The 27,117-nt window shown below is 44.8% G+C and overlaps 1 protein-coding gene across 1 annotated transcript in view; it reads right to left on the bottom strand.

Moving 5' to 3' along the window:
* Positions 1 to 27,117, bottom strand: part of LOC144158378 (uncharacterized) — a 126,100-nt gene that overhangs the window by 14,014 nt on the left and 84,969 nt on the right. The window contains exons 6-9 of the mRNA XM_077689239.1: positions 21,251 to 21,320; positions 19,759 to 19,841; positions 10,601 to 10,673; positions 9,113 to 9,195 (exon numbers count right to left, since the gene is read on the bottom strand). Of these exons, the coding sequence (XP_077545365.1) occupies positions 9,113 to 9,195; positions 10,601 to 10,673; positions 19,759 to 19,841; positions 21,251 to 21,320 (309 nt within the window). The remainder of the gene's footprint in view (positions 1 to 9,112; positions 9,196 to 10,600; positions 10,674 to 19,758; positions 19,842 to 21,250; positions 21,321 to 27,117) is intronic.

The following is a 27,117-nucleotide window of genomic DNA, read 5'->3' as shown; positions in this document are numbered from 1 at the left end:
CATCCTTTATACATACCAGGAAATTAATTAGCACTATAGGCTCTCCAGTAGAACGTTATCCTTCCCGCACAAATCACTAGCGAATAACCAGGAAAGATTATTCCGTGCCCTGCGGATTAACACCTTCCGACACATCACCAGTCTTCACCTCTTTGATGGGACACAATTCTCTCCATTTCGTCGCTTCCGTTGGGAGCCGGGAACCTCATACACACAGTAGGCGGCTGTGACAAGTCCACCCTAGATCCACCCGACCTACACGTTTCCATAGAGAATTGGGAGAAAGCCTTGGCCAGCTCCGGCCTGGAAGATCAGTTTCTCTTGATGAAAACGACTGTCGACTCTACCCCTTGAATGAGGACGCCTCTCTGAAACTTTTCCTCGATTTATTTCAAGTTCATTTTCCCTCTTTATGAGGGATAATTACTGCTGCTTGTGACTTCACTCAGCTATTATCTTTCGTTGAGCCCAACCGCTCTCACCTGTCGCTGAAGTGCCATTTAGCAAGTTCCTGTCTCCGGTGGTTCCCTATACAATGCCGTCCTGAACACGCCGTCCAATGAGTCTTTAAAGCCTTTATTTCTTTCTAACTGGTACGTTAGCTTATGAAAGATGAGCAGAAGGAAATCGCTTTAAACGCCACCAGCCACGCTTGACAGTCGGAGGTTGTCGCCGACGCGGGACTGTTTTCGACTTCTAGCAGTGCTAATGATTTCGTGTTAAAGCTAAAGCGCCGTTGAAACAAGGGTTACATGAAAAGCGTAGCTGACCAATCAATATATTTAAATGCAAAATTATTTGTCTCATTGTGCGAAAACAGGGGTGCATGCGCGCGTGCGTGCGTAGACATTTGGTGGAACCAAAAAAGATGTTATGTTAAGCGCTCAGGTTCTCCTGCCCGCCAAAAAGACTGCCCGCTCGCCAGTAAACTACCTGCCTGCCTCGCTGCTTGCCAGGCAGGCGATTCCTGCGAGGATGCGTGATTTCCGGACGAAGGGCGGCCCGCCACGAGACACCCGGGCGGAGGGGGGAGGCAGCGGAGACGCAAAATACTGCACCATGGCGACACTCCAGGGTACTAAAAAATTTCTGCAGAAATTCAAATAATTATCTACTAACGCGTAGCATTCTTATGCCGCTTGTCCTCAGTGTGAGCTTCTAGAGCCAAATTTTTTGGTTTTTATAAATCCTGTTCGCCAATTATCTCAATTGACGCTGCTATAATTACAAATGGAATATTCGCGAAATCTTCATTATTGTGGAAATGCAGGCAGTTATACGGTTTGCCATTTTCCTTAATTGTTTATTATTTTTCTTATTTTATAGTTTTTCAAGATTTCGTTCGACCAATTATTTCCGTTTGCACTATTATAACGGTTACATTGGTAACTCGCGAAATAAATCTGCCCTATTGTGGAAATGCAGGGTGTTACACGGTTCGCCAGTTTGCGCAATTATTTTACAGTTTTTTTTATTTTTTACATTTATAAATTTTGTTCGAAAAATTATCTCCATTTACCCTATTAAAATGATTACAGGTGAAAATTTCCCGAAATCCTCACTATTGTGGAAATGCAGGGTGTCACACGGTTTGCCAGTTTCGGTGTTTACTTTTTTTTTATTTTTTATTTTTTCAGAAATTTCGTGCGACCAGTTATCTCCATTTACGCTATTCTAGCGATTACAGGTGGAACTCCCGCGAAATCGGTATTTTTGTGGAAATGAATGGGGTTACACGGTCCTGGCTTTGGGCTCAGAATGGTACGCTTTACCAAAAATACGCTGATACCAAAGAATGGTATCCACAATTAAAACGATTATGGACGGACGGGTCGTCTGCTGAGTAGGACGGGGCAATAGGCAGTCTGCAGGGAGGCTACCCATTACCAGAAGATTCTGGCGAAGATGCACCGGGGGGAAGGCGTCGGAGGCATCCGTGTGCTGCCCACTGGTAAGGAGGCCACCTTTTTCCCTTCCGGAATACTGTGGCGAGAACAGATTATTTGGAGACGACGTGCGGCCCGTCACTTGTCGGCGAAGGGAGTGGATCACATGGCTGCACAGCGGCTACGTAGAGCCATGCGTTAGAGCGTAGCCCTTAAGCATCCGCTCCTGTGGTTTCGCGTAGTCCCTCAGCGTCGGACTCGTTGTAACCGAGAGAACGAAGACGCCACCGAAGATAGAGCTAGCAGAAAAATGGAGGTTGCAAGTATGACGAAAGTGTAAGGGGGAGGGCGTAATTCCGTGACCGTGCGAGACGTGTTTCAAAGTGGCGACACCTTACGAGATAACGACAGAGTATGCCGCGCGCCGTCGTGCATTAGCTGATGACGAGATCCCTTCCTGAGGCACAGCATCTATGCGCCGTTGCCGAGAAGACTACAGTTCGCGCTGCACTCAAATTTCGCTTTAGCGAGTGTCGTCATCGTCCGTCATTTTCTTCCTCAAGAAAACAACTGCGGGGTATAAAACTGCAATGTTATGATCCAAGAATGAATGAATTAAATTATAAAAATGAAAGAAACTAAATCAATAAAAATAAACTTGCGGCCATAAAAAGCAGGGCTTTCAAATTGATACAAATACCCAGTCTTATGTGTCCGAGCGAATTTATCATTTAGCTTCAGTTAATGTAGTAATCGTGTACCTACTATAGAAAACATTTTGCAGTACATGTTACAGTTAAAGGAACTCTTCAACACTTTAGATCAACGTTCTCACTTTATCTTTGCATCTGGAAGCACTGCGAAAGTTATAGCTATTGCCAGCACAGAGGACCAGTGCGGGATTTGCTCATCCCAGCAGATGCGCCTTCCGTTTCTGCTTCGTTTTTGTGGTTTCATTTTAATGCCGCAACTTAAGGAAAGCCGGCAAATATCCGCTACATCGCTGTAATGACGTCATTCCAGCGGTAGAGGAACACCCAGTCTGGGGAAGAGAGAAAAATATTTCAAGCAAGTTTGTAAGTTATCTGATGGGGACAGAGCAATACTTTTTGTCTGAAGGACTTTCCAACTCTATGATCTATGTACTGGATGTGTTGGTTGACTGCTTTCTGCAAGCATTCAAGATTTCGAACAAAGTTGAAAAATTGTTGCAAGGTTGCCTATTTTTGGGAAACAAAACATTTGCACAAAAAACCTACATTATGGCTACAAGGAAACCTGACAAGGAAACGAAAACCGAACACAAAAAAAATTAACAGAAAAAAACACCCTTTTTTTTTCTCTGAACCCGTTCGAACCCGTTTGAACCGGTTCGAACCGGTTCGAACCGGAACAAAATGGTGCGCCGGAATTGAACCGAAACCGAACCCGAAAGTCTTGAACCCGAACGCGAACTGAACCCGAAAAAATTCCGGTTCGACACCCTGCGCAGAACATTTGTCCCACCTGAGAACTGTCCTCGAAGCCATTCGGGCAGCACTATAAAACCGGAGAAGTGTCACCTGGGTTTCGAAGAACTGAAATTTCTGGGTCATATTGTCAGTGGTATTCCGTGTGAGAACTTTCCGTGAGCACTTGCAAACTGCACCAGTACTGGCCCACTTCCACGACCCTTCGGACACCGAAATCCGTACTGACGCCAGCAACGTTTGCATCGGTGCCATCCTTGTACAATGGCAGAACAGTGTAGAGAAAGTTATAGCATACGCTAGCCGACTCTTTCCAAAGCTGAAAGTAACTATCCGCGACACAGACAGAATGCTAGCAGTCGTGCGGGCTACCAGCAAATTTCGCCCGTACTTGTCATCGGGGAACAGGTGGCTTTTTGTTGCTACGGATTATTTGACGTGGTACGCTCAGCTGGCGGCACTTCGACGAGCCACTGCTACAGAGTTGGCTCACAACAAATCACATGCACTATATCTTTATGGGTATAATTTAGCGGTCCCTTGAGAAGTCTTGCTCCGCAGAACCTACACCTTCAAGCCCTAAGCCAAAGTGTCTTGTGCTTCTGATTTTTTTCAACAGAAATAAATGGTCCGTGTTGTATTGGCGGGCTTATCGCTCGCACTTAGCTTCTCTAGCAGCAAATCTTTGGTCCCGCGGCATGCCATTGACGTCTTAGGCGAGAACTGCTGGTTCTTGCCTAGCCTGACGCATGAGCTAGCCCTCGAATGATGTCAACAACCTCCCCTTTCAACAGCAGCTACAAACCTAATCTTTGCCAGAACACATTGGGCGAGGGGGGATGGTCCCAATGTTCACCGGCGCCTTATCATACATCTTGCGGTTCTGATGCTTGTTTTCGGTTTTTTTTCTTTAGAGCAGTATGAGGTGGATGCTGCACGCCTAAATAGCTTGACGCTTCTCTCTGCCTCTCGAGGCAAAACTGCTGTGCCCTGGTTTGATATTTCGTTTCCGACACAAACGTTTCCCACCTAATTAACCGCTTCGCTGTAAACCTACCAAATTTGGGCCAATACATGGTCTCGTCGGAAGCCTAAGAGCGGAAACGAGTTAGTTAGAAAGAAAAATGTGCACATGAAGCGGCTTCTAGAACGTCAGTGCAAGAAAAAGGAAGAGGATTAAGGTGGGACAGCACGCAGAGATTACTGGAGATTTTAAAAACAAATCCATGTATATGGTGGCTTTCCGCCAGATTGGCTGCTGGCTGCACGGAGGAAAACAGTACCCTGCTGCTATTGTCCTGTCAGATTTCGGGGCCATTTGATGAAAGTAAAATAATATGCACACATCCATTACTTGTAATAAAGAAACACCACGTATCCATCAAAGCCAGAACAAGAGTCTTATCCGAACCTAGGCAACAGTCGAGATCTGGTCGTCCAGGCTAATGTCGGCGGATTAACTTAGGAAGATTCGGTTGGTTATGGCAACGTAGTAAAAATATATTTGGTACACGAAGCACGCATACAAGCAAACAAGTAAGAGCAATCTCATAATGTCGAAATGAACACTGCCGCGCACTAAGCAGCTGCAATGCTGTTACCGCGAAGACAGAGACAGCCGCACAAGGTGGGCGAGAAGTGAGCAACCCCACTCACCCCGTCGCCGTAGCTGCGGTGGCAAAACATGTGAACGTTTTGCCTGCGCAGCGCAACAATGATTGCTGTGTCAGCCCAATCCCGTCTTCCGCGTCAGGTGGCACAAGTTTAACCTGCGCTAAGTACCTGTGCCGTTGGATAAGTAACCCTAAAAAACGAAGCTTCCCTCCTGCCTTGTTTCTTACTCCTTGATCAAAGCAAACTCAAGACGATTCTCGCAAAACGAGTTCTTTTTGCCTTCAGCAGATTTAAACAGAACTCCAGGAGCGAAACATGAGTAGCTGCAGAAACAGCGAAACATTTTTGGGCCGACTAAGCCAATAAATTCATGTCTGGACAGTGTTTACAGGGTTAAATTGTCAGGGTAGTAACTGCAAATCACGGAGTGTTATATTTATATTCGGCATCTATTCGTGTGATTTCAATTGACGAAATAAAACAAGGCGTTTCTGGAGGCTCTTTAAATGTTTAAATCGGCAGACTGCTGTCTTCAGGGTGACAGAAGTATAAACCTAGACAGGGCAGCGCCGAAACGCCAAGGGGATTGTGGCAATGCAGAAGAGGGCAAGAAAGAAGGCATGCAAAAATTCACGTAGAAGTGTTTTTTCGTTCAACATGAGTAAACATCATGGCAACCACTGACAAACGAGTTTTACGGGAAATAAAGTTTCTATTTCAAGTCCTGACACAGTGGTCATCATGTGGTCGCATAACGGAGCAGCCAAAAGCAACCATTATAGTTTTCTGCACATTAGCAACACCTCGAGAGGAAAAGCAGGACTATGCTAGCGTTTGCTTTGTGGAATAAAGAAGTGAGAAGATGGCGTTGTCAATGCAATGACTACGTCGTGACCGAATATTAAAAAAAAAGGATAATTATGATTGCCGTTAATTTCTATACATGAAACGTAATGCTTTATTGATACTGGTATCAGCGCTGCTATTGTGGTGAAAATAAGTAGTCGTCCAGTATTATCGAAATCGTTTTGAGTGAAACCTCTATTACTGCTGGTAGAATCCCAGAAATTACACCATATTCCCGTAGGGGAGCTCTGAGTAGTCTGCGAAGCAGCCACGGGGTCGACTGAAGTTCCATTATATTTCAGTTCGTCGTTTCCGTTGAGGTTCAGCTTCGCGTGCCTTCGTTGTATTAGTAGCTTCTTGACGTAGTGTGAATGAGTGAAAGACATAAGGCGCGCTCGTAGCACATGCTTCCGTCTCGGTTTGTAGCGCAGTGGGAAGAGCACCACCTACATCCTTTTCCGGCCAGACAGTCGTGGGATCGAAACCGGGCGCCGCGTAACTATTTCTTTTTATAGTGGACTGCGCTGACGTAAGCCCAAACGTTGACGGGGCTGAAGAGACGCCAATCCGCAGTGGAGTGCAGACGGCAGACAACGACAACTACGAGGGAGGGAGGGACACAGCCCCGAGTCTGAGATGCTTCGCATGTAAAACTGGTTCGAGAAGATCACCACGCTTGGGAAATAACCCCATCTATTCAAATGACCTGATCTGATCACCTGATCTGATGATCTGATCTGATCATTGTGCATAAAATGTGTTCTGCTTCAAATATAAAAAAATTTATTCGTACTCGTAGTGCAAAGTCTACGCCTTGCTGTGCAATTATACAAATATTCTGTAACAAAATCTGCACTCCATACACATGGTTATCCATCAACGCTCTGACGAGTGGCCGGTGTTTCCCCGCGTTTTAATACTAAACTGATTCATAACAGCGTTTTTTGTTTTAGTGCTCCACTGTGGTGTTTTCATCCTTTATCGTTCGTGCTCGCGGCATCGCTGATTTTAAGAGGCCTGCACTTATAAGTACAGTGCGATCGACTATTAAGGATAACCGGAGAACCCATGGATGCTGAGTTCCATGAAGCGCCAGCGCCCGAAAGTGGTGAGAATCGTATACATCCGGATTTTGCTCACAGACTGCATCAGGCACAAAAATCTACCGTTGTGCTGAGCCCCCCGGTGGAGCACCGTAGTAGACGACGGCGCGGCTACTCCCACATCCCGCGGTCAGTGCGCATGTGCCGGCTGTCTTCTTTTTTTCTACATCTCGGCACTGTCGCTTTACCGTGGTAAGCGACCACGCACTGCCCAGTTCTCTTTAACACTGTAGCGCACAGTACGCATGACGCATAGTTTTGCAAGCAACCCGTGTTTGCCACGGCCTCTCTGACGCTGCTCCGCCGACCCCACCACACAACTCTACTTGCTGTTGTGCTGTAATGGCTTACTATCTAGCGTTACCTTTACATCTTCAAAAAGTGTTTTTTTCACGCATGGGCATTGTGTTTGGAATAAAAACTTACCTGGGAACTGACGGCTTTCGCCTAGCCGTATAATGTTTCGCCTAGCTATATAAAGCGATATAAGTATCGTAACGCAGTACCGAAGAATCGGAGTTCTGGCAGCAAATCCTCGGCATGTTGTGCAGTTAAGAGGCAGGGTAACAAAACTTACACTATGACAAGATCGTACTTAGTCCGACAGAAAGTTACGCACTGGATTTTAGACTGTCTATTTTTCGACGTGTGTGCATAAAAATGAGCTCGTTCAAAATTTCTAGGATAGCCTCAAGTACATCCTCTAGCCTTGCAAAATGCTCGTCGAAATTGTCGGAAGCATGGCAAATGCCATTGAGGCAAAGGAGGCATGTATGCCGCTTCAGGCACGCAAGCAAGTTTTCTAAGATTAGTCGGAATGTTTCTGGGGCCGTGCACCGCTCTTGCGGCATTACCTTGAATCGTACGGTCTGTCCTATGGTATAAACGTAGTCTTCTGTCAGTTGAAAACGCACACTTTTATTTTACAGGATAAGGGTATTCAGATCTCTTGAAGAGTAGCACCTCGCCTGGTAGGAGTAGTTCATGGCATCGTAGGTTCGTGTAGGGGGTACACGTCGGTTTCGTGATTTACTGCAGTCGTCATATTAACTCAGAACTTTACGTGCGTTTTTTTCTACACGAACAAACCTTGGAGGGCGCATGAGCTTTCTGCAGGTGTACAATGTCGTCCGCGAGCATGTCTTCCCTTTGGTCCTGGTGGCTTGGTGCTTTTGTGAAGGCCTTGCCTAGGTAATGCAACTGACAATTTTCACCTTTTATTTAGGTGTTGGCCACCTTTCGAAGTGAGTTGTTTTCTTGCTGCGAACTGCCAAGACTGAGCACCCATGGTTATGTGCGTGCACGTCATTCGAATTCCTGCAATGGCAACTAAAGACGGTGCTACTTTTTTTAGAACTGAGGAGATACTGCCTTGGTATTGAATGGGGCTTGAAGCTTTTACAGACGTCACTATTAAGAACGCAAATGGACATAATATGGCGTTTGACGTGAATATAGTGTTAATTTTTGTAGCTTTACAGTGAAACCACTCTGCATTGCTTAAAAAAAGCAACTCATCTCATGCTCGCCCCTCTGTCCTTCCTGCGTCTGTCCGGCGTTGTCCGCACAGCTGCGCCTGTCCTCCTCTCCTGTCTTCGATAGCGAACACTCTCTCCCAAATAGCTGCGGGTTGGCGCAGCCCGCTCTCACACCGTAGCTAGGCGCCGGTGGGCGGCGCTGTGCAGTACACTCTCTCTCCGCGCTCTCCTTTCCTTCGGGTACTGTGAATATAAAGTGGCATGCCACGCTCCGATGGTCTCAGTCGACGGTCGTCCGCATTACGCTTGCACTCTCTCGCAGTACTAGACGATTGCTTGATGCAATCGTCGAGCCCCTAACTGTGCACTTTACGGACCACAAGGCACTCATTCTCGTCTGCAATAAAGACCGTACCTGAGCATACGTATACTGCATGTGCATTGCGTTGTGAAAATGTAAAATTACGCCCAACTCCCTTCGCGTGAAAATCCCTGCTATAAGCGTAATCAATACGATAGAAAACGCCAATGGAACACCCCATGAGATGCGTTGCACCACACCAGGCTTCCCGCGAGGGGAGGTGGGCGTAATTTTCCTCAGGCGAAGTAGTGTAAAGGTGTGGACGCCATACTGGCCTGCAAATATACCTGCTTTACAAATCACGCTGTAATAAATCGACTAATCATGTGCAAGTACAGAAAAAGGCAGAACTCACCTGCTTCTCATCCCGGGCTTTTCTCGCTTTCAGAGCCCCCAATGATGAACGGGGGACTTCCCTAAGCTGTGTTGCTCCCGTCACTAGGACAACAGATGCGCGTGGCGACGCAATAGTCAGCATGCTTGTCCCTGTAATTTATTCTAAAAGCAGTTCTTTATACGCGTCTCCACTGATCCCTGAGCGAAGGCCTTGCCAAGCTTCAATCGAAGAACGGAAGATGATGTATTTACAATTCAGTTGATATACTGCCCAGCTTCTTGGGTAGCAGGCCGCTAAGCAACATTCGGTTTTGTGTAGCTTGGCATGCAGAGGTGAGTGGCGAGTGATTTTTGTTGGATCGCGGCTACAGCAGCTAAACTACCCCTGCTGACTGAATCATGGGTGTACACAAGCAACCGAATACTGTTTTACACATATTAGAAGTTAAAGTAGGTGCATTAAGATGAGCTCAGGATTTGTAAGCTTCATTTTGTATTGTATACCAGAGGCGGTGAAGATCAGTTGCCCTCTCATTGAAACAGGTACCAAACATGAGGCGACTGTTTGTAAAGTATAACATTTGACTCATCAATTCAACAACCGACATGAGCCGTTTAGAAACCTGAGTTCTATAGAGCTGCGGCTGTCCGCATACTTTCTGGATTTTCTAATTATCACTGTTTGATTCCTTTTAATTAGGCATGCCGCCTCTATAAAGACAGCTGCACATCGTGATTAAAACATTTCCGAGCACAATTCATAAGATGCACTCAAATTGTAACGACAGCAATCATGTATACATTAGCATGTATTCATGCATTGTTTTGTATACTATTGACAATCACGTATTGTCAATCATGTATTCATTTTCAACTGAACAAATAAAATATTTTTCTGATTTTGATGCTGAATCGGCTCTACCGTCAAATCATGCTGGTTTAGTCGACGTTTGCATAAGGAACTACAAAGTAATCGATGAAATTGTTATTAATTCGTCTAAGGCGAGATTTTTCGACAGAGAACTACAGGATGGGAGCAATCTGTGGCTGAAGCCAGCAATAGACGCATAGTTTCACCCTTTTATAGCTAAACTATGAGCACTTGCCCCATTAGATTGACCTTTAAGACCAGAAACATACGCTTTCCCTGATGCGTCTCGTCGATGACTGCAAATCAGCTACAAAATTTATACATTGAAAACTGGTTAGCTATGAAAGGTATACACGTCAGCCCAAAAGCTTTGGGCAAACTTAATGCACGTTCGGTTTGTTGTAGAAATTTGTACACGTCGACAACGGACATTATATAATGGCAAAATCGGCCCTGATACGAAACGGGGCTGTGTGTTAAAAAATACACATTACGCGGAACGAAAACGGCCGGTTCACAGATAGGTAATACAAGTATTATCGAATAGTGTAAAAGAGAGTCTCTGATACTTATAGTACACTAATCTAACTAGAGAAAGGAGTTGCTTGGCACTATAGAAGCATCGCGTCTCCTCACCTTCAGTGCCGTCTTCCTGTGCTCTTCTCAACTGCTGGTCCTTTAGATTCCTCTCCACGTCTAGAAGCAGTCCCTATGTTTAGGAAAAATGCAAAATTGCAGGAACAATACTTTTTGTAATTTCTTGCGTTTTGTTTTATTTCTGTTGATTCGGATGAAGAAAAGGCGTTTTTATTTCGATCTTTTACTGTGAAATTGTTGTAATGCAAGTTGCTCGTTTTATTAAAAAACATCCCTCTTCTGCCTTCATTTCTTTGGAAGGATTCCAGTCGGGCGCCTATTCAAAAGCACAAGCGTTGCCTTTATACACAGCACCGACGATTCAATGCGGCTTTTCGGGTTAAAACATATCCTGCAGAACATTAATCTTTCCTTTGTTAATCCGCCATTTCCTTAATTTCAGGCCACTACGTGCCTTAACTTGCAGTAATTTTTAAAACTCGCTGTTTTTTATTTCTTTTAGACACTATCGAGGAAATATGCCGGTCTTCCTGAACAGGACGCATACAGAAGAAGATCGCTATAAATTATTTTTCCTGACGCGAACACAGTCGTGACGTTCCTACTTATGCAGTATAAGTCAAATGAATGGTATATATGTTGCTCAGGCCACTATTTCAGCTCCGGTTGAGTGGTTTTCCTTGAAAGTGGTATATTTTATTATAGCTTCTTGCCCACTTGTCTATAGCTTTCATACCAGTCAAAGCTTCTGCAATAACAACTGTTTCTTATACTAGAATGTTCATTAAAATCACCAGAAAACTCATGTCTCTACCAGTATTTTGCTTTCCCTGTCCGATAATATAATTTGAGCACTTATGGCGCCAACCTTCCACTGTAAAGTTTAGGATACATTTCCCGACTGGCACGCATGTGAGCGTAATTGTTCTGCAGAGGCTAAAATATGTAGTCTTCTGCCACCCTACCACCTGAATGCATTTGCCCTGTCTCCACCCACATCTCATCTTCTTCCGCTAGCGTGTCGATTCCTTTTCCGATAGCACGCTGAAGGTTTGCTCCGGTCAATTCAATTTCTATGTGTTCGACTGCCTGCGCGTATCAGTAAAACGTTCCGCTAATGTTGGATTTTCCATAACGCCACAAGGTCTAGTTCTGGCCGCGAACTGGTTTCGTATTCCAAGCCATTGTTCCAAGCCGCGAACCATTGTTTCGAACGCATAGTTTGAGGTTTATATTGAGAATTCCAAGAGATTTTCTTTTAACCTAAAAAACCACCGCCTTTTACCATTTATGTATTGCTGTCTCGCCTAAAATATGCCTATTTTTTTTTCCGGATCAACAAAGTTGACAAGTATCAAGTCAGGTACCGTAGTTATTGGTACTGAAAAGGTATGGCAAACATAAATGTTCCTTTTGAACAATATTTTATTTTTTGGCCGGGTGGCTGTATTGAGAGCTAAGAGAGAGGCACAAATATTCGGGTTTAAGTACCCGGAGAAAGACTATCAACGCTAAAACCGCGTTTTCTAGGAGCCGTTCGTCCGTTTCCTTGAACATGGCGAAGAAGGACTGGTTATTTTTGAGGTTTAATGCGGCGGGACTAAAGGAAGCTTCGAAAACCACTTCAACCTGATCTTTATGGCAGAAAATAACGCTCAAGAGAATAATTTCTTCAAGGGTGAACTTTCCATGACTGCCACGGGAGTGCGCTGCATGAGACTCTCCGTTGGAGATGTAGGAATGCAGTGTGCGGAATATCCATCCGATTAAATTTTACTTGTTGACTTTACTCCTTAGCATTGCTTTTAATGCTGCATGGTCCCTGTCTGTATTCTTTTGCGTGCCGTGTTTTGTAGAATAACTAGAGTCCTCCGCATTGTTTTCTGTTATTGACATCTTATTTTCTTTGTTGTTACATAATCAAACAATCCACCAATCAATTGTGTTTTAGTTTCCGTAGGAAAAACCATAGAGGCCTTTCTGGTGGCGCACGAAAAAGAAACACAAACGAACGAAAACCGGCCACTGAAGATGTGTACATCTCACAAAAATGAAGGAAAGTATCATTAGTTGTACTGAACAAAAGTATACCCACACGCACCCACACGCACACGCATACCCGCACACCAATATACACATGCATAAAAATATTGTAATTTAGATGATGATAATTACAGTCATGATGAAATTTCATTTCTACTCCATAATACAGGCCCAGAAAAAGGAATGAGGAAAATAAGCTGCCGTATGCAGTTTGACGACGGCGCAGCCATGGGCTGCTCAAGAGCAGCGTTGCCACAAAGCGACACAGTAGTTACAAAGACGACCCTAAAACCATACAATAGAAAGGCTATATTATTTCATTTTTTTAGCGTCACATTCGATTTGGCGAGTTGAAATTTATGATTTTAATTCGCTCTTGTGACTGGTACTGTCCTAAGATGATCACTTGACGGGAATGGCTCCCCAGTGATGCTGGGTTGTTGACACCCTTAGCGGTACGTAACGGGTGATTAGCTGAGTTAACGCTTCATTTTCTTGATGTGCGCACCGTCTCTGGCGTCTACAAAGAAGGTCGAAAAACAGTATTGATAAAAGACAAAAACCAATAAACATTCACATATCCTTTACCTTGGCGTATATAATTAAGCGTTCTCTTGAGAGAAGTCTTGCTCGGCAAAACCTACACCTTCAAGCCCTGAGCCAAAGTTTTTTGTGCTTCTGGTTTTTTTCAACAGACTTAAATGGTCCGTGTTGTATTGGCGGGCATATCGCTCGAACTTAGCTTCTCTGGCAGCAAATCTTGGGTCCCGGGGCATGCCATTGACGTCTTGGGCGGGAACTGCTGGTTCCTGCCTAGCCTGACGCAAGAGCTAGCCCTCGAACGATATCAACCCCCTCCCCTTTCAACAGCAGCTACAAACCTAATCTTTGACAGAACACAATGGGGGAGGGGGGGGGGGTCCCAACCAATGTTCACCGGCGCCTTATCATACATCTTGCGGTTCTGATGTTCGTTTTCGGTCTTTTTCTTTAGAGCAGTATGAGGTCGATGCTGCACGCCTAAATAGCTTGACGCTTCTCTCTGCCTTTCGAGCCAAAACTGCTGGGCCGTGGTTTGATATTTTGTTTCCGACACAAAAGTTTCCCACCCACCAGCAGTTAACAGCTTCGCTGTAAACCTACCATCTTTAAGCCAATACATGGTCTCGTCGGAACCCTAAGAGCGGAAACGAGTTTGTTAGATAGAACACGATGCACATGAAGAGGCTTCTAGAACGTCAGTGCAAGAAAAAGGGAGAGGATTACGGTGGGACAGCGCGCAGAGATTACTGGAGATTATAAAAACAAATCCATGTATTTGGTGGCTCTGCGCCAGATTGGCTGCTGGCTTCACAGGGGAACACAGTAGCCTGTTGCTACCGCCCAGAAAGGTTCAAGTGCCATTTGATGAAAGGAAAAATTACCTGGATGCATACATTCCTTGTATTGATGAAACAGTACGTATCCAAGGAAGCCAGAAAACTGATCTGTTAACCAAACCACCTGTCCAGATGTGGAAGTCCTGGCTATTTTCGGCGGAATATGTCTGGAAGATGTGGATGGTTGTGGCAACGTTGGAAGAATATATTTAGGTTGCGAAGAACCCATAAAGGCGAGATTGGGAGAGCCACCACACAATTTCGGAATACTGACGCGCACTAAGCATCTGCGAAGCTGTGACGGCGAAGTAAAAGAGAGACAGCTGTTCTTGGTGGGCGATAACACCGCAGCTTAGTTCACCCCGTTGCCGTGGCTGCGCAGGCAAAACGTTTACCACATTCTGCCTGCGCAACAAAATATTGATTGCTGTGTCAGCCCCATAATTTCTTGGGACAGCAGCTAAACCTGCGCGAATTGCTTTTGAAATTGTATAAGTACCCAAGCAATCGAAGCTTCCCTCCTAGCTTGCTCCTTACTCCGTGATCAAAGCAGACTAAGCCAATACTAGCAAAATAAGTTTACTTTTTCCTTCAACAGATTTCAACAAAAAAAATTACTCCCACTTCCCCTCGCGGGAACCCCTGTGTAGATGCGACGGATAGGGGGTTCCGTTGTTGTTTCCTTTAGGTTGATTCTCCCATCGCGTGAAACGTGCCGTGAGCCCCCTGCCGCGGCTATGACGCAACGTGGCGCGGCTATGACGCAACGTGGCGCGGCTATGACGCAACACAATCCAACACAATCCACTTTAGTCCAATTCATTCCAAATCCAATCCAATCCAAGCCAAGGCAAGCCAAGCCAATCCAATCGAATCCAATTCAATGACCCTCGCGAGAGAGTGTTCGCTATCGGAGAGGAGAGGGGGTGAGCGGCGGAGAGCGCAGCTCGCGAGGCGAGGAGAACGGGGGAGGGGTGTGGACGGACAACAACAACGCCGTATGGAGGGACAAGGCGAGTGAATGAGATGCTGTCGCATCTAAAATTCCCGGAAATAAATTTCAGCAGCTGGAGAAACAGCGAAACATCTTAGAGGCCGACTAAGCCAATAGATCTATGTCTGGACAGTGTTTCCGGAGTTTAATTTTCAGGGAAGAAACTGCTAACCACACTGTATTATATTCATATTCGCCACCTAGGCATGTAATTTGAAGCAATGAAAGCGAAAGTTCTAGACGGTATGTTTAAATCGACATACTGATCTCCTGAGGGTGACAGAACTATAAACCTAGACAAGTTAACCTATAATCGCCGAGGGGGTTGTGGCAATGAAGAAGGAGGAAAGAACAAAGCAACTAAAAAACTCACGCAGGGCTGTTTTTGTGCGACAGGCGTCCCCATCATGTCAAACTCGAACAAACGAGTTTTATGACAAACAAGGTTCCTGTGTCAATTCCTCAGACACTGGCCACGATTTCAATGAATACCGGAGCAGCAAAACAGAAACCGTCATTTTTTTGTGCGGATTAGCAACACCTTGAGAGGCAAAGCAGGCAAATGCTAGCGGTCGGTTTGTGGAATATAGAAGGGAGAAGATGGCGTTGTCAAGGCAATGATGACGTTGTTACAAAATATTTAAAAAAGGGATAAGATGATTGCCGTTACTTTCTATACATGAAACGTAATGCTTTATTGATACTGGTATCAGCGCTGTTATTGTGGTGAAGATAAGTAGTCGTCCAGTATTGTCGAAATCCTTTTCGGTGAAACCTCTATTACTGCTGGTAGAATGCCAGAAATTACACCATATTCCCGTAGGGGAACCCTGAGTAGTCTGCGAAGCAGCCATGGGGTCGACTGAAGTTCCAATTAGTTTTCAGTTCGTCGTTTCTGTTGACGTTCAGCTTCGCGTGTCTTCGTTGTATTAGTAGCTTCTTGACGTAGTTTGAATGACTAAAGGACATAAGGCGCGTTCGTAGCACATGCTACCGTCTCGGTTTGTAGCGCAGTGGGAAGAGCGCCACGTACCTCCCTTTGCGGCCAGACAGTCGTGGGATCGAAACCGGGCGCCGCCTAACTATTTCTTTTTATAGTGGACTGCGCTGACGTAAGCCCAAAAGCTGACGGGGCTGAAGAGACGCCAATGCGCAGTGGAGTGCGGACGGTGGACAACGACAATGACGAGGGAGGGAGGGACACAGCCCTGAGCTGAGATGCTTCGCATCTAAAACTGGTTCGAGAAGATCACCCCACTTGGGCAATAACCCCATCTACTCAAATGACCTGATCTGATCACCTGATCTGATTATCTGATCTGATCATGGTGGATAAAATTTGTTATGCTTCAAATGTAAAAACTTTTATTCGTACACGTTGTGTAAAGTCTACGCCTTGCTGTTTATTATATGAATATTCTGTAACAAAATCTGCACTCCACACACATGGATATCCTGCGACACTCTGACAAGTGGCTGGTGTTTCCCCACGTGTTAATACTAAGCTGATTCATACCAGCCTTTTTTTGTTTTAGTGCTCGGCTGTGGTGTTTTCATCCTTTATCGTTCGTCCTCGAGGCATCGCTGAGTTTAAGAGGCCTGCACCTAGAAGTACAGTGCGATCTACTTACTATTAAAGAGAACCGGAAAGCCCATGGACGCTGAGTTCCGTGAAGCGCCAGCGCCCGAAAGTGGTGAGAATCGTATACATCCGGATTTTTCTCACTGACGGCATCAGGCACAAAAACCTACCGTTATGCTGAGCCCGACGGTGGAGCACCGTAGAAGACGACGGCGCGGCTACTCCCACATTGCGCGGTCAGTGCGCATGTGCCGGCTTTCTTCTTTTTTTGCCACTTCTCGGCACTGGCGCTTCAGCGTGGTAAGCGACCACGCACTGCCCAGTTGCAGTGTAGCGCACAGTACGCATGACGCATAGTTTTGCCATTTCTAATTACGAGCAACCCGTGTTTGCCACGGCCACTTTGACGCTGCTCCGCCGACCCCACCGCAGAACCCCACACTCTTACGCAAAAAGGACTAAAATAGGGACTAAAATACAGCCGTTAGTCTTCAGGGGGAACCGTTCATCTTCAAAGGGAGTATCTGCGGCAGACTATCTACCGTGTGCACAAATGCGGAGTAACTGTTCGTCCCCACCGATCGATGAGGAGCAACGGGAAGATGAAACGTATGCAGTTAGTCTCTTTGCTGCGTCGTTAATCCCCTGTAATGGCGTCGTCGTTGCCCTTTCGCGCATATGTCTGTGAACACTTTTAGATTTCCGAAACACAAGTCATTGCAGTCAGTGGGTTCTTCGATGGTGTGAAGGGAGAAAATATCGATGTTAATTATAAAAAAATCGCCTGGGGTAATAGAGCACCGGGTAATGGTAAGGAGCGGCGAGCGGGATGGCCAGACGCTTCTCGGCGAGGTTATCTTGATACGCTGTGTTGCATACGATTCGTGCGAGGTAATAACGTCCAATGAAAGCTTTCAAGCGCGTTAACCGTAACACAAACATTAGTGACAATAGCGAAAGTGGATTCCTACGCGTAATGAGTATGTATATGTTTACCAAACGAGAAAAAACGCAGTTGTTTCTGATGGCAACTGCAAAATAAAAATGCTCGCTACAGGTAAGCGTCTCGAAGTTATCTTTTGCACTCGGTACATAATTGCCTTGTGCACCAAAGCCATGACAAAGCTGCAACCTCTGTAAAACCCGCTTGCATTTCCCAGTCGCAATCGCCCAGCGACACGAACTTGAAGAATTCAGGCTAAGCAAAACCGAATTCGGTTTCGCCGATGCAGGACAATATGGTCTGTTTTTCTATTCTGACACTCACACAGACAACACCTTTCACATACGTTACATAGAGCACTGAACATATGCATCCAACACTAAGAATACACCTAGTTTGCGCTAATTTGTGCGGAAACGAATGCGTCGTTCGATCGCCCAGCTACCTACCTCAACTAGGCGACGACGAGTTGATTGTTATTTACGAGAAAAAACTACGGTTGTTAGGCTGTACATAAAATAAAACTGAGCAATAGTCCCTAAAGTCAGCCAAGCGCTAAATACAAAGCGGAAAACCCGGTCAAGTTCGCGTGCACGGATAGAAATTCGGACACGAGTTGCAATGGATCTGCCGCGTTATGCACAAAACAACACGCTGTACACTTGAATGTTATCTACTGCTGATTCGACCCCCACCGCGGGGTCCAGCGGTATCGCGTAGGGTTCCCTGCGTGTATTCCCGAGCGTTGGTGGTTCGATCCCTGCTGGTGCTAACTTTTCTTCTTTTTTCTGCGACTCTCAACAGTTCGTCCTTGAGGAGTATCGGAACGGACCATCTGGGAGGGCGACTTACCGTTCGTCCCCTCGCAGTTAGTCCCCAAAGGGACTACTGATTGTGGCAGAGGCCGTTAGACCCCAAAGGACGAAGTTTTAGCCCTTTTTGCCTAAGAGTGTAGTTCGTGTTGTGCGGTAATGGCTTACTATCTAGCATTACCTTTACCTCTTCAAAAAAGTGTTTTTTCACGCATAGGCATTGTGTTGGGATCAAAAACTTACCTGGTAACTGACGGCTTTCGCCTAGCCGTGTAATGTTTCGCCTATCTATATAAACCATATAAGTATCGTAACGCAGTACCGAAGAATCGGAGTTCTGGCAGCAAATCCTCGGCATGTTATGCAGTTAAGAGGCAGGATAACAAAACTTACAGACTAACAAGATCGTACTTAGTCCGACAGAAAGTTACGCACTGGATCTTAGACTTTCTATTTTTCGACGTCTGTGTATAAAAATGAGGTCATCCAAATCTTCTAGGATAGCCTCAAGTACATCCTCTAGCCTTGCAAAATGCTCTTCGAAATTTCCGCAAGCATGGCAAATGCCGTTGAGACAAACGAGGCATGTATGCCGCTTCAGGCACGCAAGCAAGTTGTCTAAGATTAGTCGGAATGTTTCTGGTGCCGTGCACCGCCCTTGCGGCTTTACCTTGAATCGTACGGTCCGTCCTATGTTATAAACGTAGTCTTCCGTCAGTTGAAAACGCACACTTTTATTGGACAGGATACGGTTTTCAGATCTCTTGAAGAGTAGCACTTCACATGGTAGGAGTAGTCCAGGGCGTCGTAGGTTCGTGTAAGGGGTACACGTTGGTTTCGTGATTTACTGCAGTCGTCATAGTAACTCAGAACTTTACGTGCGTCTTTTTCTACATGAACAAACCTTGGATGGCGCATGAGCTTTCTGCGGGTGTACAATGTCGTCGGCGAGAATGTCTTCCCTTTTGTCCTGGTGGCTTGGTGCTTTTGTGAAGACCTCGCCTAGGTAATGCAACTGACAAATTTCACCTTTTTGTTAGGTTTCGGCCACCTGCCGAAGTGAGTTGTTTTCTTGCTGCGAACTGCCGAGACTGAGCACCCATGGTTATGTGCATGCAGGTCATTCGAATTCCTGCACTGGCTTCTAAAGATGGTGCCACTTATTTTAGAAGCGAGGAGATACAGCCTTGGTATTGAATGGCGCTGAAAGCTTTTACAGACGTCACTATCAAGCAACATAAATGAATACTAATATAGCGTCTTGCGTGGATATGGTGTTACATTTTTGTAGCGATACACCGAAACCACTCTGCATTGCTCATTCCTCAGGCGAAGTAGCGTAAAGATGTGGACGCCATACTGGCCTGCAAATATACCTGCTTTACAAATCACGCTGTAATAAATCGACTAATCATGTGCAAGTACAGAAAAAGGCAGAACTCACCTGCTTCTCATCCCGGGCTTTTCTCGCTTTCAGAGCCCCCAATGATGAACGGGGGACTTCCCTAAGCTGTGTTGCTCCCGTCACTAGGACAACAGATGCGCGTGGCGACGCAATAGTCAGCATGCTTGTCCCTGTAATTTATTCTAAAAGCAGTTCTTTATACGCGTCTCCACTGATCCCTGAGCGAAGGCCTTGCCAAGCTTCAATCGAAGAACGGAAGATGATGTATTTACAATTCAGTTGATATACTGCCCAGCTTCTTGGGTAGCAGGCCGCTAAGCAACATTCGGTTTTGTGTAGCTTGGCATGCAGAGGTGAGTGGCGAGTGATTTTTGTTGGATCGCGGCTACAGCAGCTAAACTACCCCTGCTGACTGAATCATGGGTGTACACAAGCAACCGAATACTGTTTTACACATATTAGAAGTTAAAGTAGGTGCATTAAGATGAGCTCAGGATTTGTAAGCTTCATTTTGTATTGTATACCAGAGGCGGTGAAGATCAGTTGCCCTCTCATTGAAACAGGTACCAAACATGAGGCGACTGTTTGTAAAGTATAACATTTGACTGATCAATTCAACAATCGACAGGAGACGTAGAACATGCTCAGTTCTTTAAAGCTGCGCCTCTCCGCCTAGCTTTTTGTATTTCTAATTATCGCTGTTTGATATTTTTTAATTAGGCATGGCACCTCCTTATAGACAGCTGCGCATCGTGATTAAAACATTTCCGAGCACAATTCATTAGATGCAATCTTATTTTAACGACAGCAATCATGTGTACATTATGATGTATTCATGTATTATATTTTATCGTATCCACTATCACGTATTGTGAATCATGTGTACATTATCAATTGAACAAATTAAATCTTTTTCTGATTCTTATTCTGAATCGGCTCTACAGTCAAATCTCTGGTTTAGTCAACATTTGCATAAAGGGATACAAAGACATCAATGAAATTGTTGCAAATTTATTTGTCTAGGGCGAGAGTTCTCGCCACAGAACTACAGGATGGGAGCACTCTGTGGCTGAAGCTAGCAATAGACGCATGGTTTCACCCTTTTATAGCTAAACTATGAGCACTTGCTCCATTGGATTGACCTTTAAGACCAGAATCATACGCTTTCCCTGATACGTCTCGTCAATGACTGCAAATCAGCAACAAAATTTATACATTGAAAATTGGTTTGCCATGAAAGGTATCCACGTCAGCCCAAAAGCTCTGGGCAAAACTCAATGAACGGTCTCTTTGTTGTAGAAATTCGTACACACCGACAACGAACACTAAATAATGGCAAAATCTGCGCTGATACGAAACGGGGCTGTATGGTAAAAAAATACACATAACGCGGAACGAAAACGGCCGGTTCGCAGATAGGCAATACAAGTGTTATTTAATAGCGTAAAAGAGAGTCTCTGATACTTACAGTACACTAATTAAACTAGAGAAAGGAGTTGCTTGGCACTATAGAAGCATCTCGTCTCCTCACCTTCAATGCCGTCTTCCTGTGGTCCTCTCAACGCCTGGCGCATTAGCTTATTCATTTCTTGAATTGTCCTCTATGTTTAAAAAAAAAACAAAATTGCAGTAACTATACTTTTTGTAATTTCTTGCTTTTTGTTTTAGTTCCCTTGATTTGCATGAAAAAAGGCGTTTTTATTTGCATCTTTTACTGTGAAATTGTTGTAATGCAAATTGTTCCTTTTAAGGAAAAAACATCCTTCTTTTGCTTTCATTTTTTTTGGTGATTCCAGTCGGGTGCCTATTTAAAAGCACAAGTGATTTCGTTTAACGCAGCACCGATGGCTCAATGCGGCTTTTTGGGTTAAAAGTTATCGCGTAGAACATCAATATTTCCTTTGTAAATTAACCATTTCCTTAAATTCAGGCCATTACGTGCCTTAACTTGCAGTTCTTTAAACCTCGCTGTATTTTATTTCTTTGAGGCACTATGGAGGAAATATGCCTGTCTTCCTGAACAGGGCGCATGCAGCAAAATAACGATATAAGTTATTTTTTCCTAGCGGGAACACACCCGCGAAGTTCCTACTTAAGCAGTATAAGTCAAATGAATACTAATATATGTTACTAAGGCCACTATTTCAGCTCTGGTTGAGTGGTTTTCCTTGAAAGTGGTATATTTTATTATAGCTTCTTACCCACTTGTCTATAGCTTTCATACCAGTCAAAGCTTCTGCAATAACAACTGTTTCTTTTACTAGAATGTTCACTTAAAATCACTAAAAAACTCATGTCCCTACCAGTATTTTGCTTACCCGGTCGTATAATATATTTTAAGCACTTATGGCGCCAACCTTTGACTGTAAAGATTTGGATACATTTCCGGACTGGCACGAATGTGAGCGTAGTTGTTCTGCAGAGGTTAAAATATGTAGTCTTCTGCCACCCTACCACCTGAATGCATTTGCCCTCTCTCCACCCACATCTCATCTTCTTCCGCTAGCGTGTCGATTCCTTTTCCAATAGCACGCTGAAGGTTTGCTCCGGTCAATTCAATTTCTATGTGTTCGACTGCCTGCGCGTATCAGTAAAACTTTCCGTTAATGTTGGATTACCCATAATTCCACAAGGTCTAGTTCTGACCGCGAACTTTTTTCGTATTTTTCAGTAAACCATTGTTTCGAACGCATAGTTTGAGGTTGATGTTGGAAATTCCAAGATATTTTCTTTCAAGCTAAAAAACCACCGCCTTTTACCATTTATGTATCGCTGTCTCGCCTAAAATATGCCTATTTTTTTCTTTCGGCTCAACAAAGTTGACAAGTATCAAGTCAGGTACCGTAGATATTGGTACTGAAAAGGTATGGCAAACATAAATGTCCCTTTCAAACAATATTTTATTTTTTGGCCGGGTGGCTGTATTGAGAGCTAAGAGAGAGGCACAAATGTTCGGGTTCAAGTACCTGGAGAAAGACTATCAACGTTAAAACCGCGTTTTCTAGGAGCCGTTCGTCAGTTTCCTTGAACATGGCGAAGTAGGACTGGTTATTTTTGCGGTTTAATGCGGCGGGACTAAAGGAAGCTTCTAAAACCACTTCATCCCGATCTTCTTGGCAGAAAATAACGCTCAAGGGAATAATTTCTTCAATGGTGAACTTTCCATGACTGCCACGGGAGTGCGCTGCATGAGACCCTCCGTTGGAGATGTAGTAATGCAGTGTGCGGAATATCCATCCAATTGCATTTTACCTAATGACTTTACTCTTAAGCAGTGCTTTTAATGCTGCACGGCCCCTCTCTGTATTCTTTTGCGTGTCGTATTTTGGAGACTAACTAGAGTCCTCCGCATTGTTTGCTGTTATTGACACCTTATTTGCTTTGTGTTTACATAATCAAACAATCCACCAATCAATTGTGTTTTAGTACCTCAGCAAAAGCCAGCAAAGTCTTTCTGGTGGCGAACGAAAAAGAAACACAAACGGATGAAAACAGGCGACTCAAGGTGTGTACATCTAACAAAAATGAACGAAAGTATCATTAGTCGTACTGAACAAAAGCATACCCACACGCAACCACACGCACATGCATACCCGCACACCAATATACACATGTATACAAATATTGTATTAATGATGATGATGATTACAGTCATGATGAAAGTTCATTTCTACGCCATAACACAGACACAGAAAAAGGAATGAGAAAAATAGGCTGCCGTACGCAGTTTGACGACGGCGCAGCTACGGTCTACTCAATAGTAGCGTTGCCACAAAGCGAACACAAGTTACAAAGACGAGCCTAAAAACAAACAACAGAAAGGCTATATTATTTTATTTTTTTGCGTCACATCCGATTCGGCGAGTTAAAATTTATGATTTTAATTAGCTCTTGTCACTGGTACTGTCCTAAGACGATCACATGACGGGAGCAGCTCCCCAGTGATGCTGGGTTGTTGACACTCTTAGCGGTTGACGTAACGGGTGATTAGCTGAGTTAACGCTTTATTTTCTTGATGTGCGCCCCGTCTCCGGCGTCTACAAGGAAGGGCGTAAAACAGCGCTGATAAAAGACAAAAACCAATAAACATTCCCATACCCTATATCTTGGCGTATATAATTTAGCGTTCTCTTGAGAAGTCTTGCTCGGCAAAACCTACACCTTCAAGCCCTGAGCCAAAGTTTCTTGTGCTTCTGGCTTTTTTCAGAAGACTTAAATGGTCCGTGTTGTATTGGCGGGCTTATCGCTCGCACTTAGCTTCTCTGGCAGCAAATCTTGGGTCCCGGGGCATGCCATTGACGTCTTGGGCGGGAACTGCTGGTTCCTGCCTAGCCTCACGCATGCGCCAGCCCTCGAAAGGTGTCAACCCCTTCCCCTTTCAACAGCAGCTACAAACCTAATCTTGCCAAAGTTCACCGGGGCCTTATCATACATCGTGCGGTTCCGGTGCTTGTTTTCGGTTTTTTTTCTTTAGAAACAGTATGAGGTGGATGCTGCGCGCCTAAATAGCTTGACGCTTCTCTCGGCCTCTCGAGGCAAAACTGCTGGGCCCTGGTTTGATTTTTTGTTTCCGACACAAAAGTTTCCCACCCACCAGTAGTTAACAGCTTCGCTGTAAACCTACCATCTTTAAGCCAATACATGGTCTCGTCGGAACAATAAGAGCGGAAACGAGTTTGTTAGATAGAACACGATGCACATGAAGAGGCTTCTAGAACGTCAGTGGAAGAAAAAGGGACAGGATTAAGGTGGGACAGCGCGCCTACTATCTTTGGGCCAATACATGGCCTCGTCAGAAGCCTTAGAGCTGAAATGTGTACGCCAGAAAGAAAACAATGCACGTGAAGAGGCTGGGGGAACGTCAGTGCAAGAAAGAGGAAGAGGATTAAAATGAGACAGCAGGCAGAGATTACTGGAGATCCTAAAAACAAAATCATTTGTATGGTGGCTTTGCGCCGCATTGACTGCTGGCTTCACGGGGGTAAACAGTAGCCTGTTGCTACCGCCCAGCAAGGTTCAAGTGCCATTTGATGAAAGGAAAAATAAAATGGATGCATACATTCCTTGTATTGATGAAACAGTACGTATCCGAGAAAGCCTGAAAACTGATCTGCTAACCAAGGCACCTGTCCAGATGTGGAAGTCCTGACTGTTTTCGGTGGAATATGTCTGGATGATGTGGATGGTTGTGGCCACGTTGGAAGAATATATTAGGTTGCGAAGAACCCATAAAGGCGAGAGTTTGAGATACACCACACAATTTCGGAATACTGACGCGCACTAAGCATCTGCGAAGCTGTGACGGCGAAGTTAAAGAGAGACAGTGGTCCTTGGTGGGCGATAAGACCGCAGCCTAGTTCACCCCATTGCCGTGGCTGCGCAGGCAAAACGTTTACCACATTCTGCCTGCGCAAAAAAATAATGATTGCTGTGTCAGCCCAACAACTTCTTTGGACAGCAGCTAAACCTGCTCGAATTGCTTGTGAAATTGTATAAGTACCCAAGAAAGCGAAGCTTCCCTCCTAGCTTGCTCCTTACTCCGTGATCAAAGCAGACTAAGCCAATACTGGCAAAATAAGTTGACTTTTTCCTTCAACAGATTTTAACAAAAAAAATTACTCCCACCTCCCTTCGCGGGAACCCCTGTGTAGATGCGACGCATAGGGAGTTCCGTTGTTGTTTCCGTTAGGTTGATTCTCCCATCGCGTGAAACGTGCCGTGAACACCCTGCCGCGGCTATGACGCAACGTGGCGCGGCTGTGACGCAACACAATCCAACACAATTCACTTTATTCTAATCCAATCCAAATCTATACAATCCAATCCAAGCCAAGCCAAGCCAAGCCAATCCAATCCAATCCAATGACCCTCGCGAGGGAGTGTTCGCTATCGGAGAGGAGAGGGGGTGAGCGGCAGAGATCGCAGCTCGCGCGGCGAGGAGAAATGGGGGGAGGGGTGTGGACGGACAACAACAACGCCGTATGGAGGGACAAGGCGAGTGAATGAGATGCAGTCGCATCTAAAATTCCCGGAACTAAATGTCAGCAGCTGGAAAAACAGCGAAACATCTTAGAGGCCGACTAAGCCAATAGATCTATGTCTGGACAGTGTTTCCGGAGTTAAATTGTCAGGGCAGAAACTGCTACCCAAACTTTATTATATTCATATTCGCCACCTAGGCATGTAATTTGAAGCAATGAAAGCGGACGTTCTAGACGGTTTGTTTAAATCGACATACTGATCTCCTGAGGGTGACAGAACTATTAACCTAGCCAAGTTAACCTAGAATCGCCGAGGGGTTCGTGGCAATGAAGAAGCAGGAAAGAGCAAACCAATTAAAAAACTCACGCAGGGGTGTTTTTGTGCGACAGGCGTCCCCATCATGTCAAACACGGACGAACGAGTTTTATGACAAACAAGGTTCCTGTTTCAATTTCTCAGACACTGGCCATGATTTGAATGAATACTGGAGCAGCAAAACAGAAACCGTGATTGTTTCGTGCGCATTAGCAACAGCTTGAGAGGCAAAGCAGGCAAATGCTAGCGGTCGGTTTGTGGAACATAGAAATGAGTAGATGGTGTTATAAATGCCACCATGACGTTGGGACTGAATGTTCCAAAAAAAGGATGACCATGATTGCTGTAAAGATCTATACCTGAAACATAAAGCTTTACTGATAGTGCTATCAGCGCTGCTATTGTGGCTGGTGGAAGACAAACCCACTAAGGAAAGTAACCCCGCCTACTTAGCTGGCTGCTCTATTAGGAGTTTGCCGGGCGCTCGATTTAAGTATACTTCCTACTAAATTTCAATCGTAACCGCAGTACGTATCTGGGACCCCTTGTATGACCTCATCCACGGCAACACAGACAAAGGTAGCGGAATGGACGGTGCTGTATTGTACGCGATATAAAATAACTGTTAAATGGCTCTTTAAATCGTCTTTATTTACAACACTCGATCCACAAAAAAATTGTGCCGCACGTAATTTTTAGAAAAATGACAACACAAACAGGATGAAATTGAAAACACAAGTTGAATTACACGTGTAGTTGGAAGTCTAATCAAAGTATGTGCAGCTTATAAGTGCAATTCTGTATGCGATTGTGTATTATGTGATGCAGCATGAGATCTTGGTAATGTGAATAAACCTTACACTCATACTTGACATTCGTGTCTTTAACCTTCAAGATCTTTCTATTTGTTCTTCACCTAACATTTTCTAATAAACAAGGGCGTTGCATTTGCTTCTTGGGATCATGTTATACTGATGGTATTCTATATAAACTTTGTTTTGCATCAAATTGAAGAACAGTATTAGAACACTTTGTGTGAAGTGTACGCCCCGCTGTTTAGTTATATGGATAATCTGGTAGAAGATATGCTCATGCACACTG

This window comes from Haemaphysalis longicornis, unplaced genomic scaffold (genome assembly GCF_048455015.1).
Source record: "Haemaphysalis longicornis isolate Haplotype H1 unplaced genomic scaffold, Haemaphysalis longicornis Haplotype H1 scaffold_10, whole genome shotgun sequence".
In the NCBI taxonomy this organism is placed as follows: domain Eukaryota; kingdom Metazoa; phylum Arthropoda; class Arachnida; order Ixodida; family Ixodidae; genus Haemaphysalis; species Haemaphysalis longicornis.
Note: the sequence above shows the minus strand (reverse complement) of the source record. Positions and strands in the feature narration are given on the sequence as shown.